General features: G+C 47.5%; 1 protein-coding gene across 1 annotated transcript; it reads right to left on the bottom strand.

Annotated features, from left to right (window-relative positions):
• Positions 1–251: 251 nt before the first annotated feature.
• Positions 252–1693, bottom strand: CST6 (cystatin E/M). The gene is made up of 3 exons (XM_080913116.1): positions 1416–1693; positions 759–884; positions 252–411 (listed from the first exon to the last, which is right to left on the bottom strand). Exons 1-3 carry the CDS (start codon positions 1653–1655, stop codon positions 328–330), a joined length of 450 nt encoding a protein of 149 aa, XP_080769242.1. The 5' UTR covers positions 1656–1693; the 3' UTR covers positions 252–327.
• Between the last annotated feature and the right edge of the window lie 13799 nt (positions 1694–15492).

Genomic DNA, 15492 nt, shown 5'->3' with positions numbered 1-15492 from the left:
TGTTTCTTTGTTTCCTCCTCCCTTACCTCTGAGACCACTGAAAATGTCTGGAAAAGGGACATCCATCTGAGGCCCATACCCTCAGTACTACCTCAGAGGGGTCAGCAGGGGCTCCCTTGGGGGGTAAGGGCACTCTCCCCTGTCAACTGAGAGGTTCTCAGAGTCACTGGGAGCAGAGTGAACATCAGTCAGGGTAGGGTAAACACAGGAGAAACCAGTGCGAGAAGCAGAGCTGGAGATTTATTGCAGCGGACAAGGCTCATGACCCTGAGGTGGCTCCACCATGCTTGTTCCCATGGGGTCCTGATGCTGTCACCCTGTGGCTGGTCACACCTGCACGCAGTCATGCTTTAGAAGCTGAGTGATGTTCTTCCAGGGGACTTCAAGGAGCTCAAATTTGCAACGAAGCTTCTGAGGGGGGAGCACAATGGACAAGGAGGGTGAGCTTGATCCCAGCCTCCTTCTCCCAGCAGTCAGCCCTGTGACTGCCACAGCTCTCTGGAGCCAGGGACAGATCATTGGTGGTTCCAAAACATGGAATCAGAAGGCTGGAGATGATCCCAGTTTATCAGGCAACTCCCACCCCCACGAGGAATCCCTAGGTCTCTCTTTCCTGCACCCCACCCTGGCCTGAGTCACACAAAAGCTAAACAGTACAGGTGGAACCAGGCTTTTGCCTGACTAGATAGACTAGTTAGGATGGTCAAGCTAAGGGCCTCAGACACGGCTCAGGGTTGGGATGGGATCAATGCTGTTACCTCCTGATTCACCCCTGCAGCCAGAGGGCAGGTGGTAAGGTCCATGTGGTCTCCAGACACTCTGCTCTTTCTGCACTCTGTGCTTTCTATGTCCATAGTCAGGATGTACTTGATGCCAGCCACCATCTGGGAACAAAACAGGGCGGGTGAGAGATGCCTGGGAGTCCAGCCTGTGTGTCTACTCTTTCTCTACCTCTACTAGCCTCCCACTCCCCCAGGTAAATTCAGCCCTGGAGTGGAGGTGGGGGCTTCTATGTGCCCAAGGGTGGAGCAGCTAGGCAGTGTGTGAAGAATAGCATGTGATACCTACACGGGCCCTCCCACTCCATCTGGCAGGGTTAGGGAAGTGAGGTTAGTCACCCCAAAGGAGGTTGTATCTTGCATTTCTTTGATATTTAGATAACGTTGGTTGCCAGAGGTTTTTGCTATTTATTTGTTTTGAAGTATTTCATAGAATGGTCCAGGCGTTGAAGTTGGTTTTAGTGCCCCCTTGTGTTTGTTAGTGAGCCAAGCAGCTCTCTGCTTGTCCCCTGTCCCTCTCCCGCTCCCTCCCCCTCCCTTCCCCTCCTCCCTCTTCCTCTCCGAATTGTTCCTCTCCCTCTCCACAGCCACTCTGTTCTATTACCTGTCCCACAACCTCTACCCCAGCCACCGCACCTGAATTTTTGCATCGACGATACTGGTGTCTCGGAAGTAGTAGAGGCTGTTGCTGCCCATATTGTAGCTGGCAACAGCTGCCTGTGCGGCCTTCTGCACCCGCGGGTCGTCGGGTGACAGGTTCTGGGGTTCTCCGGTCCTGCGACTCCGCAGCTCGGCGCGGGCGTCCGGGGACAGGGTCAGGAGGCAGAATGCGAGCAGGCCAAGGCCCATCGCCAGCGGGAAGTGAGGACGCTCCATAGCCACCGATTCAGTGTCGGAGCTCCATCCTGCGCGGCTTTTACAACCTCCAGGCCCCTCCCGGCCCCGCCCACCGCCTGCTTGTTCCCTTAGCAAGTCTGGACGGGCTTGCTTGCAGATGCCTGGAGGCGGCTGTACCTCCCCCACATACCTACGCACTGTAAGAACCAGGGATGGCACACAGGTCCCAGGACCTCTACGTGTAGGGATGCTGGCCTACCTATCATCCGGGAGGGAGAGAACAGTTCATACCAGGACCCTGAAGTTTGAATTGCCAAAAGCAACTACGGTTAAGTTTGTACAGTCGCCACCTTTAAAAAAAAAAAAGATTTGCTTATTATATTTATATAAGTACACTGTAGCTGTCTTCAGACACACCAGAAGGGGACATCAGATCCCATTACAGATGGTTGTGAGCCACCATGTGGTTCCTGGGAATTGAACTCAGGACCTCTGGAAGAGCAGTCAGTGCTTTTAACCACTGAGCCATCTCTCCAGCAAGACTTTGAATCCTTGATCTCCCTCCTTTTACCTTCCAAGTGTTGGCATTACCATCATATTTTATTCAGTGCTGAGACTTGAGTCCAGGGTTTCATGCACGTTAGACAAGCACTCTAGCAACTAATATCCCCAGCCTCATTTTGTTTTGCTGGGCTTGAACCTAGGGTCTTGTGCATGCTGGGCAAAACACTTAACCTTCAGCTCTCTTTTTACTCTTTATTTTTAGATGGAGACTTGTTCAATCACCCAGGCTGACCTTGAAGACCTTGCTTTGTAGCTCACGCTGAATTTGAAGAAGAATTGCACCTAAAGGAGGGAGTGTCATACCAATTGTCATCTTAGTAACTGGGAGACTTTGGATAGTCATTCTGGGCCTCAGTGTCCTATAGAAAAAAGGGTGACAATTCTTTTGTCCTAAAGTCATTCTTCTGACAATAACGGTTCTAGGCTGTTATCCCTAAGGACACTGGACATCGAATAGGATAGTAGCAGATTAGGGGACCCTATGGTGACTACATGTGGACTGATCTTGGCAATGCTTCCTTCCCCAAGCGACCTATTTTGTGTTTTCTAACCAGTCCAAAGCACCTTTTCACTCTTTCCTTTTTATACAAATTTATTTATTTATTTACTTATTTACTTACTTACTTGTTTTTGAAGAGAAATGTTTATACCTAAGCATAGGAGAGGTGTGTGTGCATGCCATAGCAGAAGGTCGGAGGTCAGTTTTTCAGAATTGGTTCTCTCTTTACACCATGGGAATCCTGAAGTTTGAGCCCAGGTCTTTGGCGGCAAGCATCTTTACCCACTAAGGGTCATCTTGCTGGCCCTCCCTGAGGGTCTTAAATGGGACTCAAAAGAAGAGGCTGCTTTCAGCACCAAACAGACAATTAGAAGTTGAGAAGTAGTTGCTCCGCTGTGGTGAATATTACAGATAGGGACTAAGGACATTCTTCCTCCAATTCTAGACCTTTTAGAATGCCAAGCTCATGAGGCAGTAATTCTCAGCCCTAGTGTGATCAGCACCCCATCCAGCTATGAGCTTGCTCCACCCAATAACCAGCTATGAAAGGCAAAGTGCCAGGGCCAGGGGATCCTAACTGTGAGCCCAGCGCTCAGCAGCAGAGGCAGGCAGATCTCTATGAGTTCAGGACTAACCTGGTCTACATAGTGAGTTCCAGGACAGTCAAGGCTCCACAGTGAGACTTATGAGACTTTGTCAGTCCCCCACCCCCCAAATAAGACAAAGGACTACCATCTGAAGACCACAAATCTGTTGCAGGTCCGGAGACACCAGTTCAGAAGATAACTGAGTCATTCTTGATCTATAAGTCTTAACCAGGCAGGGGGGCCCTAAGAGCAAGAAACAAGACAGCTCACAAGGGACTCGTGGGTATAGCAGCACCAGGGGACCAGGAAGCCTACCCAGCTCCGAGCTCACCCAGGTCTGCTCACCTGTCATGGGACTCAGTTACAGCTGCATGTGCCTCCTACTGCTCCCTCAAAAATTACTCAGTTGGAGGGACTGGAGAGATGGCTTGGTTGGTAAAGTGCCTGTCACACAAGCATGTGGATCTGAGTTCAAATCCTGAGCATCCACCTAGAAAACAGGTTGATTCTGTGAGCTCTGGCCAACCAGGCTAGCAGAATTGATGAGTTACTGATCTGGCGAGAGACCCTGTCTCAGAAAATAAGGTAGAAAAGGCACTTACTAAGTTCTGGCCTCTACACACACAAGTCACTGACCCAAAGAATTCCTAGGTTACTGATCCCTGCTTCCCCTGTCCACTGCCAGTGAAGCCAATGACTCTCTGGCACACAATCTAGCAATTTCCAAGGACTTTTCAGCATAATGATCCCTTGTCACAAGCACTGAGGTAGGTGGGCTCTTTTACACATGAACCATTCAGAGAGTTATTCTGAGGCTATTTGGCTAAACCGGAGTCTTGGAGAGAAGAAAGAGTGATTGAAAATTCCAGGCTCTTGGCATATATCTGGCTTTGTCCCAGGGCCTGACATATTTCACTCTCATGGTGGTTCTGCAGTGCAGTGACCATTATCTCTTCCTACTAAGAAATGAGACCAAAGGGAAAGAAAGAGTCAGTAGTAGACCCTCAGACTCACATGCCAGCAAAGTCCAAGGGTATTAGCCCCAGGTTGTTGCACGGGGATATAAGGTTCACTTCACGGAGAAGTACTCTTTACGGGTGTGCTGCCCCATCCTGCAAAGGTCTTGGGCCAAGGATAAGCTGAAAATTGTGCATCCCCACTGACCGCAGGATAGTCTCCAGTAGTACTATGACCCAGAGACCCCCAGCCTAGGTTGTCCACAGCAGTCTTCTCTGGCTACTCGTCCAGTAGATCTTGAATTCTCTTGCCTGAGTTTTCATGTAGGTGGAAGACATTCCACCCTTCAGTCTCTGCTTTGTCTCGCTGTCATATCACATCCTGGAAAGAAAATTTTATAGCAAGGACACCTGTGGCCCAACAGTGACTAAAGGACACCTGCAATACATAAGTGACTCCATGAAGGAGTTCCCCTAAATACCAGCCTTCCCTTACGCAGCTGGTTGAGGTTTCCCATCTGTGTCCAGTAGAATGGAGATGAGGCTCAGGGCAGTGAAGAAAACTCCTTCTGATCTCTGGGAGTAAAGACAATTTTATGGACCACACGGTCTATCTGGAACACACTTCATCCAGACCTAGCAGTGACACTCAGAGAGCCCTGATCTTTGTATGGAGGGGGCATCAACTCTACAGAGTAAGGAAGGACCCTAAGTTATGTTCATCCAAGCAGCCCCTGTTTCTTCCCAGAGATGGATGGAGAGAGAACCAATGGCCCTTTGATTAGTGAGCTGGTTCATCATAAGCTCAAAACTGCATCTGAGCAATAAAGACAAGAGGGGTTGAGGGATCAAGCACTGGCTGGGAGCAAGGATGAGAAACAGGCTCGTCTATGTTCTTAGCCTGCTGAACACTGTACAGATACTAGAAAAAGACACGCCTATCCTCCCTCACCAGGTTTGCTTTCCCCACCAGCACACCAGCCTTGGTCTCTTTGGTAGGCTAACTGAGTTGGATCTGGACCTGTGAGAGGACATTTGATTAACCTGTACACTCTGAAGGCCCTTTGTCCCCTGCTGGCCTTCCCCAGGACTGATCCAGGAAATTATGTGGGTTGCAATATGGGGCCTTGATAAAGGGTTCATACGTTGCCAATTTGTCTCAGGCACAACCCACGGCTCAAGGGAGGGATGAAGCCGGTTTCAGACCCTTCAGAAACAAAGCATGTGGGAAAAAGCCAGTGGGACGAATGGTAAGTAAACAGTGTAGAGAGCCTGTCATCCACGGTCACACCAAGGGCCAGGGCCAGAGCCAGGTAAACAAAGACAGGTAACCAGCAGAAACTGGAGCCAGGGGAGAGTTCCATGGAGGCCTCTGCTTCCTTGCTTGACTTTGGCTATAATCTGGCAGTTAGGGCTGAAGTATGGGCAAGCTGAGGCTTAACCAAGCCCCTGCTTAAGCATGCTGGTCCTGTGTGACCTGTGTGACAATGTCATGTATGCAGGTGAGGCTGAGCATGCCTGTGAGGCAGGATAGAAATTTCCAGACATGTAAAGGAAAAGAACTTTATGGTTGTTAGGGTCTGTGTCCCTTCCCAGCCATAAACTTATAATTTTCTAGGACTCTCAGCAGAAATCCCTTAACCGCAGAAAAATCAACTCTCCCTTAAAAAGAACATACTCCTGCTAGAGAGATAGCTCAGAGATTAAGGGAATTGGCTTCTCTTTCGAGGACTAAGATTTGGTTCTCAGCACCTACATGACAGCTGATTACTGCCTATTATCCAGATATGAAGCATATAACACTCTCCGGGCCTGTTCTGACACTGCACATGTGTGGTACACAGACCAACATCCATGCAACCAAGCACTCATACACACACAGTAAAAATATCTGGGTATGTTGGCATATGCTTTAATCTCAGCACTGTGGAGGCAGAGGCAGGTGGATATATTGATGAGTTCAAGGCCAGCCTGGTCTATATAGTGAGTTCTAGAACAGCCAGGGCTACAGAAGGAGACCCTGTCTCAAAACAAAACAAAACACAAAGCATAACAACAAAAACTGTGTAAAATCAAAAAGGTGTGCACCACCACTGCCCGTTTTGTTTCTAGATTTTAAAAGAAATCTGTACTTGCCTTTCTGCTGTGGCAACTATCTTCCAGTAACTCACCAAAAGGACAAATACAGTGGAAATAGCAGAGACACTCACTGCATTCCTCTAAGCCTCTTAGGAAACATGGAGTTGTTCTCTTGGCCACATACACCTAAATCCACAAGAAGGGGGATATTGTAGACGTTGAGGTAATGGCACTGTTCAAGAAGTGCCCCCTTAAGGAAGAGCCTGCATCACTCAGAACGCTGTGAACCCCATCCTAAACAAGCAAGCTAAGGGCAAGACTCTTGCAGTGGTTACCAAGACAAGCTTCCTGAAGATAGTGAAGGAAGACAGAAAAAAGAAAGGACACCAGAGAAGCCCGGTGTGTAAACCAGCAGAAGGGGCCCACAGTGCTGGAGCCCATTCCTTTCCCTGTGAATTCATGGCTTAACATGCAAAACAAACAAACAAAAAGCCACAGTACCATCATTCTTTTTTAATATTTTATTTTGGGGTGGCTCACTCCTTTAATCCTAGCACTCAGGAGGCAGAGGCAGGTGGATCTCTGTGAGTGAGGTCAGCCTGGTCTACAGGTGGATGCCAGGATGACCAGAGCTACACACAGAAGCTGGTGCACATGCTTTATTCTTCCCCAAGTGCCTTTCTGTTTTTAATAAACCCAAAATCTACTTCATACTGGTTCCTCCTGAGTTTTTCTCCATGCATGGAAGCCAAAGGTGCAGTGTTTACTTGAGTTGATGCTCTGATAGATTTGGAGAACTCCTCGAGCTGTCTCTGTCCCGGCTTCTGTGATGTCTGAACTGTGAAGGGAGCCCCAGCCACGCATTACAAACTGCGAGGCCAGAGACGCTCTGAAGTAGCTGCAGGCACATCTGGGTCCCACTTACAGCTGCCTTCCAGGATGAGATGCACACACGGCCCTGCTTCACTGAATCCTCATCCCTGGTCATGCCAATACGCAGTGGTCCCACAGTTGTCCCAGCCCTGTTTCTTCATAGTTTCCCCTTTAAACTTCTATTATTCCAAGATAATGGCATAGAACATATGTTCCTCTTGACAGGCAACTACAGTTTCAACACATGTTCCTGGCCTTCAGGTCAAGAAACAAAAATGCCACACCAGATGTGGGGACACATGTCTGTAATCCCAGCACTCTGGAGGCAGGGGCAAGAGGATCAGAAGTTGAAAGTCATTCTCAGCTACACAGCAAATGTGAGGCTAGCCTGGCCTTATAAGTCCTCTGAGTCAAAAGAAGAAGACAGAGAAAAGAGGAAAAGAAGAGAGGAGAGGAATGCTGGACATGGTTGCTCACACCTTTAATCCCAGCACTTAGGAGGCAGAGGTAGGCAGATCTCTGTAAGTTTGAGGCTAGCCTGGTCTACATAGCAAGTCCCAGTCCAGCTAGGGCTTTATAATGAGACCCTAAAAAAAAAGAAAGAAACAGAAATACCAAAACTGAGTGTGATTGTTCATGTCAATAGTCCCAATGTTTGGAAGGCCACAGCAAGAAAATCAAGCCTGATGCTGGTGGCCTGAGCTTATGAGACTTCATAAAACAAGATGAGGTGGCAGGGTAGATGTTTCAGCTGCTAAAGTATCTGCTGCTCAAGCATGTGGACTTGAGTTCAAATTTCTAGCATTCATACAAAAAGTCAGCTGTCATGACATATGTACATATGTGTGTAATCTCCATTCGGGGAGACAGGAGAGGGGGTCTCTGGGGGCTTGCTGGACAGTCTAATGGAACCAGTGAGCTCCAGTTCAGTAAGAGATCCTGTCTCTACTAAGGCAGAGAGTGATTGAGGAAGTCATCTAACACCAATCTCTGGCTTTTCCACAAATGTTCACAGCACTAATATATAATCTCTCTCTCTCTCTCTCTCTCTCTCTCTCTCTCTCTCTCTCTCTCTCTCTCTCTCTCTCTCTTCTCTCTCTCTCTCTCTCTCTCACACACACACACACACACACAGAAATAGAAATGTCAATCCATTTCACCTTTTCCCACCTTCCTTTCTACCTCCAAAGATAATCAATATGGAAATTTTTCTTTCTTTTTATTTATTTACTTTTATGTCACATGCATTGTATCAAATTCCCTACAACTGGAATTAGGCACAGCTGTGAGTGTGGGGTGCTGGGAATTGAACCCAAGTCCCTTGGAAGAGCAACCAATGCTCTTAACCACTGAGCCATCTCCCTTGTCCCTTGAAATTTTTTTTTTCACTATTGACTTTTTTATTTTGCTTTGAAACAGGCTCTCTGGTAAGTGGCCAGAGGTGACCTATAAAGATCATTCACTACTCTCTTAACCCAGAAAACCCCACAAAACCATGTAGATCAAGAGTTTCAAACCTTCGGGTTCACTTTAAGAACACCAAGGAAACTGCCCAGGCCATCAAGGGTATGCATATCCGGAAAGCCACCAGGTATCTGAAGGATGTCACTTTAAAGAAGCAATGTGTGCCATTCTAGTGGTATAATGGTGGAATTGGTAGGTGCACCCAGGCCAAACAGTGGGGCTGGACCACAGAGACGGTGGCCAAAAACGAGTGCTAAATTTTTGCTGTACATGCTTAAGAATGCAGAGAGTAATGCTGAACTTAAGGATTTAGATGTAGATTCTCTAATCACTGAACACATCCAGAACAAGGCACCTAAGATGTGCTGACAAACCCACAGAGCTCATGACTGGATTAACCCATACATGAGCTCCTCCTGCCACATTGAGATGATCCTCCCTGAGAAGGAACAGGTTGTTTCAAAGCCAGAAGAGGAGGTTCCACAGAAGAAAGAGATATCCCAGAAAAAAACTGAAGAAACAAAAACTCGTGGCACAGGAATAAGTTCAGCATAAAATAAATACAGATAAAGTGAGAGAGAGAGAGAGAGAGAGAGAGAAAGAGAGAGAGAGAGAGAGAGAGAGAGAGAGAGAGGAGAGAGAGGAGAGAGAGACAGAGGGGGAGGGAGAGACAGAGACAGAGGGAGAGACAGAGACAGAGAGACAGAGGAGAGAGACAGAGAGACAGAGAGAGAGGAGAGAGAGAGAGGGAGAGACAGAGAGAGAGAGAGAGAGGAGGGGGGGGTCTCTATATGTAGCCTAGAATTGCACACTAACCCAGAACTCTCTGACCATCCCTTGCACCTGGTTCTTGAATACTGGGCTTGCGGGCATGCGTGGCCACATTTGGCTCTGCTATTGGCTTTGGCAATAAACATTTTCTCGATGTTTATTGAGTTTTATCACACATTTGGATCACTAAGCAAGATTTGACTTCTTAACTTTGCATGAAAGTGACCTTGCAACTTTTCTTCATTTGTTCAGTACTGTCTGATATTTATCTACTGTAATTGGCTTCTGGGGTATTCATCTCATAGCCCCAAGGACCTTAGCCTGAGCCCCAAACTGCAAAAATCCAGCTCCCCAAGGTGCCTGGTGACTGGGTCCTAGTGACAGGCAAGGGCCAACTGGGAGATGGAAGCAAACAAAATGAGGTATGAGGATTCACTTAGAAGGAAGAGACCATGAGCTATGAGGAGAGGATGCTGGGGTCGGATACCACCACTGGCTACTTAGGTGTGTTGAACCAAGCTGTCTGCTTGCCTCTTGTGGATTATCACTCTGCTGACCATGATGGTCACAGAGACCCTGAATTGGGAAGCTTTCCCACCGCCCCTACACTGCCAGCCTGGGCCTGACACTGCTGATACTTAGTGCTCTCAAAGTACTCTCTCAGTGCGTCCTGTCCCCAGGTGTGGTGATGTGTCTGTGCATCAGAACACACCTTTGGCAGGGCATAAGGGGCTCAGACTTTTGAGTTTGGGAGCTATGTGCCCATCCCTGGATTGTCTCTCTGGGGCGTGCTTCTTGTGTTGACTTTGCTGTGGGTGCTATTGTTTTTCATGGCATGTCCTTGGTGTCTTGGAGCATCTGAGGACATCTTGCATCTCTTTGTTTCTCTGTCTCTCTGTCTTTATCTGTGTCTCTGGTCTCCACAGCTTCTCCTTCTCATTTCTCCATGACCACCCTCACACCCAGATACATAGATAAGGGAACTTTTGAAATATTGTATCTGTACCTTTGAATTAAATCTCTCCTGGGGACTCACCCCTCTGGGTGCAGCACATTTGAATGTACTCTTCTGGGCTGTGTGTCTAGCTCCTTTTAGAGGTCTTGCCCAGGTTTTGGGGAGGATGGAAGAGGAATTGTCTTAGCCTCATGGCCTCCAGTGATTCGGAAGGACAGCCAGCCACCTCTAGCCACCAGCAGCCATAGTTAGGCTGGGCCTTCGGTGTCGCACCCATGTCCTGACCAGGAGTATTTCTGCGTGCTGAGATAATCAGGGTACTGTTCCCTTTCAGAATGCTCCCCGATACCCCATGCCCTAGCTAGTCTTAGGGCATCAGCACCCTGTGTTTTAGTTTCATCACCTATCTAGGGGTCACTACACCTATGTAGGGAGTCTATGGCTGTGCTTAGGAGTGCTGGAAGGTGGTCCGTCTCTGTCTGATATTCTACAATATTTGACCATCCATACTGTAGAGCTGAGTCTTGTGCGTTCAGTACTGTTTGGGCCAGGACAGCAGAGATTGCCAGGGGTGGCACTGTGCCCTGTCAACTGTGGAGTTCTGAGAGTCACTGGGAGCAAAGTGAGGGTCAGGGCAGGTGAAGCACACAGGAGAAAGCAATGCAAGAAGCAGAGCTGGAGACTTATTGCAGCAGACGTGGCCTGTGGCCCTGAGGTGCCTCCACCACGCTTGCTCCCATGGGGTCCTACACACAGTCATGTTCTTTCAGTGGGACTTCAAGAAGCTCAAAGTTGTAGTGTAGTTTTGAGCAAGGGCACAATGGACAAGGAGGGTGAGCTTGGTGCCAGCCTCCTCCCAGCAGCCAACCCCCAGCCTGACACATTTCTTTGTGATCAAGGACAATCAGTATAGAGAAAGAGAAGTCCCTATGTGATCCAAGTCCTTCCAGAAAACTTCCACCACAAAGGGAAGCTTTAGCCTCTCCTTCCTACACCCCATGTTGGCCTACAGGCTGAGTCAGGATAGCTTTAGCCAGGCCTCTACCTGACTGTATAGTCAAGATGGAAAAGCCAGGGGGACTCAGTCTTTGCATGGGATGTGATATCATCTCTTATTATATCCCTGTGGCTGGGGCTGATGGTGAGGTCCACATGGTCTCCGAGATTCTGGTCTTGGATTGTTACGCTCTCATATCCAGGGTCAGTACTTGATTGCTAGCGACCAACTGGCAACAAGGCAGTTTAGTTAGAGGCACTTGGAAGCCCGGGCTGGCTGTCCATGACTCTCCCTTTAGCTTTTCCCATTGCTGGTCAAAATAGTGTTCTGACCTAGGGACTCAGACATGGAGTAAGGGGGATTCTTTCAGGAGCTACAGAGGGAACAGAGGCTTGACCCTTGAGGGAAACTGAGGCACCCGTTCTCACCTTCCTGAAGCAGGGATAGATGTGTCAAGGGGCACCCACTATGCCTTCTGGCTTTTTACCTTCCTACCAAGGAGAAATGAGTTATTTGATGCAAGGCTGGAGTCAGTCTTCCTTTAAAATTTAGGCAATTTTCAGGCATCCATTTTGACATTCATATGAGTTTTAAAAGATATTTATGGATAAGAATTTTTCCCTTTGGAGATGAGGTTTGTTTGTCTATAACCCTGGCTGTCCTAGAACTATATAAAGCAGGCCGGTCTTAAACTCTCAGAGCTCCATCTGCCTCCTGAGTGCTGAGATTAAAGGTGTGCATCACATGCCTGACTCAAAGGTGAGTTTTTATTCCTGTTTTGCTTTCCCCTGCATCTGGCATCTCTGCAAGGCCATTGCTGATGGCTTGTCTGCACCCTGCTTTGCACTGTGGAGGTGCAGGTACAGGAGGAGGTGTAAGTGTTGTGGGTACCTGGTACCCATCCCAGGGTGGGCCATACACTTTAGCTAGACCCAGCCTTGAGTGAGCTCTTGTCCGTACTCACGCTAGAGAGTTTCTGACTCATTGCCTGATTGATAGAGGCTCAAATCTTGTTTTCATGGTTTGTCTTGTTTTGATATTTCAGGGTACTGTCTTACTCCAGAGCCCAGGCTGGTCTCCAGCTCTTCCTGCTTCTGCCTCCCAAATGCTGGGATTATAGGCACGCACTGCCACATAGCACTCCTTGGAACGTTAATTTTTGGTTTTGCTTTTATCTTACAGTTCTAAAATATCACCAGTACACAGAACAGGGGACATAACATGTTCATTTTCTTCAAGAGGATAAACATAGGATGCAGGATTTAACACATGCTAGGTAATTGTTTTATTATTTAGCTACTTCTGAAACCCTGCTCAATTCAGTACTTAGTGTCAACAATTTTACCTCTGGGACCAGAAACTGAAACTGTCACTTGTACTTATATGCCCTTTCATCATCATTAACCTTCCTTCAGCAGAGATTTGATATGGTGATTCTTCTTTACTCTTGACTTTCTTCTTTTTTAACCCTTTGGTGTCTGCTTTGATGTCCACTGTGCATACTGAGCAAGCACTAGGGCAGCGTTGCACCCCCAAACCTGTCACTGATACTTTGCAGTAAGTTGCTCCTTGCCTTTCTTTCTAACGTTACTGGATCCTTAGGTTCTGTAGGGATCTCTAAGCAGAATGTGCTTCTGAACATGGATAGATGAGGTCATGGGGTGGGACTGCAATCCCGGCACTCAGGAGCTTAAGGCAGAATTGCTGTGAGCTACACAGTGAATACCAGGCTAGCCAGGCCAACAGCAAAATACAAACTAAAAATCCTGAGAGTAAAAAACGATTTTGTTTTGAGACAGTTTCTCTGTGTAGCTCTGGCTGTCCTAGAACTCATTCTGAAGACCAGGCTAACCTTGAACTCAGAGATCTACCTGCCTCTACTGGAATTAAAGGCTTGTATCACCACAAGATTTTGTGTCCATGGTCCCACGCTGAGATTACTCTGAATTACTGCTCTGGTTCACTTTCCCTGCTTTGCAGTTGTAAGAATTTAGGCTCACACTAGGAAACACTGGCCTGTACTGCAGGGTCTCACAGACTAGGCAGCTGTGAATGTTTCTTAAAGTCCTGGTGCAGGTATTCGGTCTTACAGGCACAGTCCTAAGAATGGAATTGATGGCTCACGGGGTGTGTCAGTTTTATACAATACTCAGCTGTTTTCCCAGAGTGCTCACAGCAATTTACTCCCACCGACTAGGGATCAGTTCCTGTTGCTCCATTTGCTCAACACTTGATATTGTCTGGCTTGATTTTTGCCAGCCAGGTAGGCATTAGGGGCACTTAATTTTTGTTTGTTTGTTATTTCTAATCAAAGTGAATTCTCTCCATATGTTATTTTTAAATCCTCCCTAGGGGCTGCCTCTCAGTTTTTCCACCAAGTTCCCTATTATGTTGTCCAATTTGCCTTTTTCAGTACTAGGGATTGAACCCATGGGCTCATGAGTGCATCCTACCGCACTATATGCCTAGCCTGTGTCCCCAAGGGCGTGTGTGTGCATGTGTGAATGTGTGGTGAGGGGTAATTCCTCTGCCTAATCATGTGGAGATCAGAGGATTCGAGGCTTTGTCCTCTATCATTCTCCACTCCACTTTTTGAGAGGCTCTCACCGAGCCTGAAGCTGCTTCAGCCAGCCTGGCCAGTGAACTCCTTGGATTCTCTCTGCCTGCAACAATGGAGTGATGGTACTAAAGGAACATGCAACCATGCCTGTTTTTGGGTGGGTGCTATGGATTTGAACTTGGGTCCTCTTGCTTTCAGAGCCAAGTGTTTAGTCCCTGAGCCATCTCAGCAGGCCATTTTCTTTAGGAGATAGAATCTTATGCACCCTAGACTGGCTTGGAACTTGCTTTGTAGCTAAGGATGACCTTGAACTTCAGATCCTCATATCTCCCTAATTATTGAGGCATGTACCATCACAAGCACTCTACTAACTGAGCCACATCCCAGACACTTCCTTGACTATAGCTCTGATATGAATTCTGGGTGGGGATTTTATTGATAAGAATATCCTCACCTATACTGTGTTCTTAACTCAGGTTTTAAATTAAGTTTCTAGTTTTATTAGACACCATCTTTTTTTTTTCCCCTTGAGGCAGGGTTTTTCTGTGTAGCCTTAGCTGCCCTGGAACTCACTATGTAGACCAGGCTGGTTTCAAACTCAGAGATCCACTTGCCTCTGCTTCCCAAGTGCTGGATTAAAGGTGTGTGCCACCACCACTAGGTAGAACAGATACCATCTTCTTAACCTTTCCTTTATGTGATCATGAAAATTGTCTCATACTCTGCCCAGTCTTGTACCATCATCCTTGCATTCCTGGAGAGTAAACATGCAGAAAAGCATCTCATTTGTACTATAGTCAAGTCATTGCTCAATGACACTTTCTGTTGGAGGAATGAACACCAAGTGGGACTTGTTAGAAAGCACTTTACCAGGTCCTCAACCTTTACCCAAATGAAGCTCAAAAAGCATGTCATGGTTACATGACATAGAAACACAGGCTCCTGAACATCCTGAGCTCCAGTGGCTATTTTCTTGCAAGTTCAAGGGCAAATTAGCTTTTCTGAACCCCAAATCTCTTCACCATTCTAAAGTAAAAAATGTGAGAACCACAAAGATTCTAGTTTCAGGAATGGTTCACAGTATGAGCTTGAAAACAGCAGAACTGGAATGTAGTTTTCAAGTTGAACCATTTCCTTCCATTTCTAGGATAGCTGGGCAAACAGCAAAAGTCCCACCCACTCTTCCCAGAGGCTAGAAGAGCACATGATGTGATGACTGGCAGGTGAACTCTTACCCACATCCTATTCACCCACTTCCTGGTACCTTTGACTCCCACTGACTTTTCCACCAGGTGCTGCCTAGACTGACTGTTGACTTGACATCTGGAAGCCTACAGCCTACCTGGCTCCCAGGAGAAAAAAAGTCAACCCACATTCTCTCCCACATTATTTAGGAATTGGGACACCCAGGGCACCTGCCCAAGGCCCACATAGCTAGGGTGGCTCCCTCCTGGGAGGGGAAATAGAAGGCACCAGTTTCGGTCTGCACTGATAAGGAATGAAGCAGATGTCTTCAGCCCTGGGAAGACACAACTCCCTAGCCCATCTGCTGACAACACAGAACACCAAGT

This window comes from Micromys minutus (genome assembly GCF_963924665.1).
Source record: "Micromys minutus genome assembly, chromosome: 2".
NCBI classification, from domain to species: domain Eukaryota; kingdom Metazoa; phylum Chordata; class Mammalia; order Rodentia; family Muridae; genus Micromys; species Micromys minutus.
The sequence above is the reverse complement of the archived record's forward strand: the minus strand, read 5'-3'. Positions and strand labels throughout refer to the sequence as shown.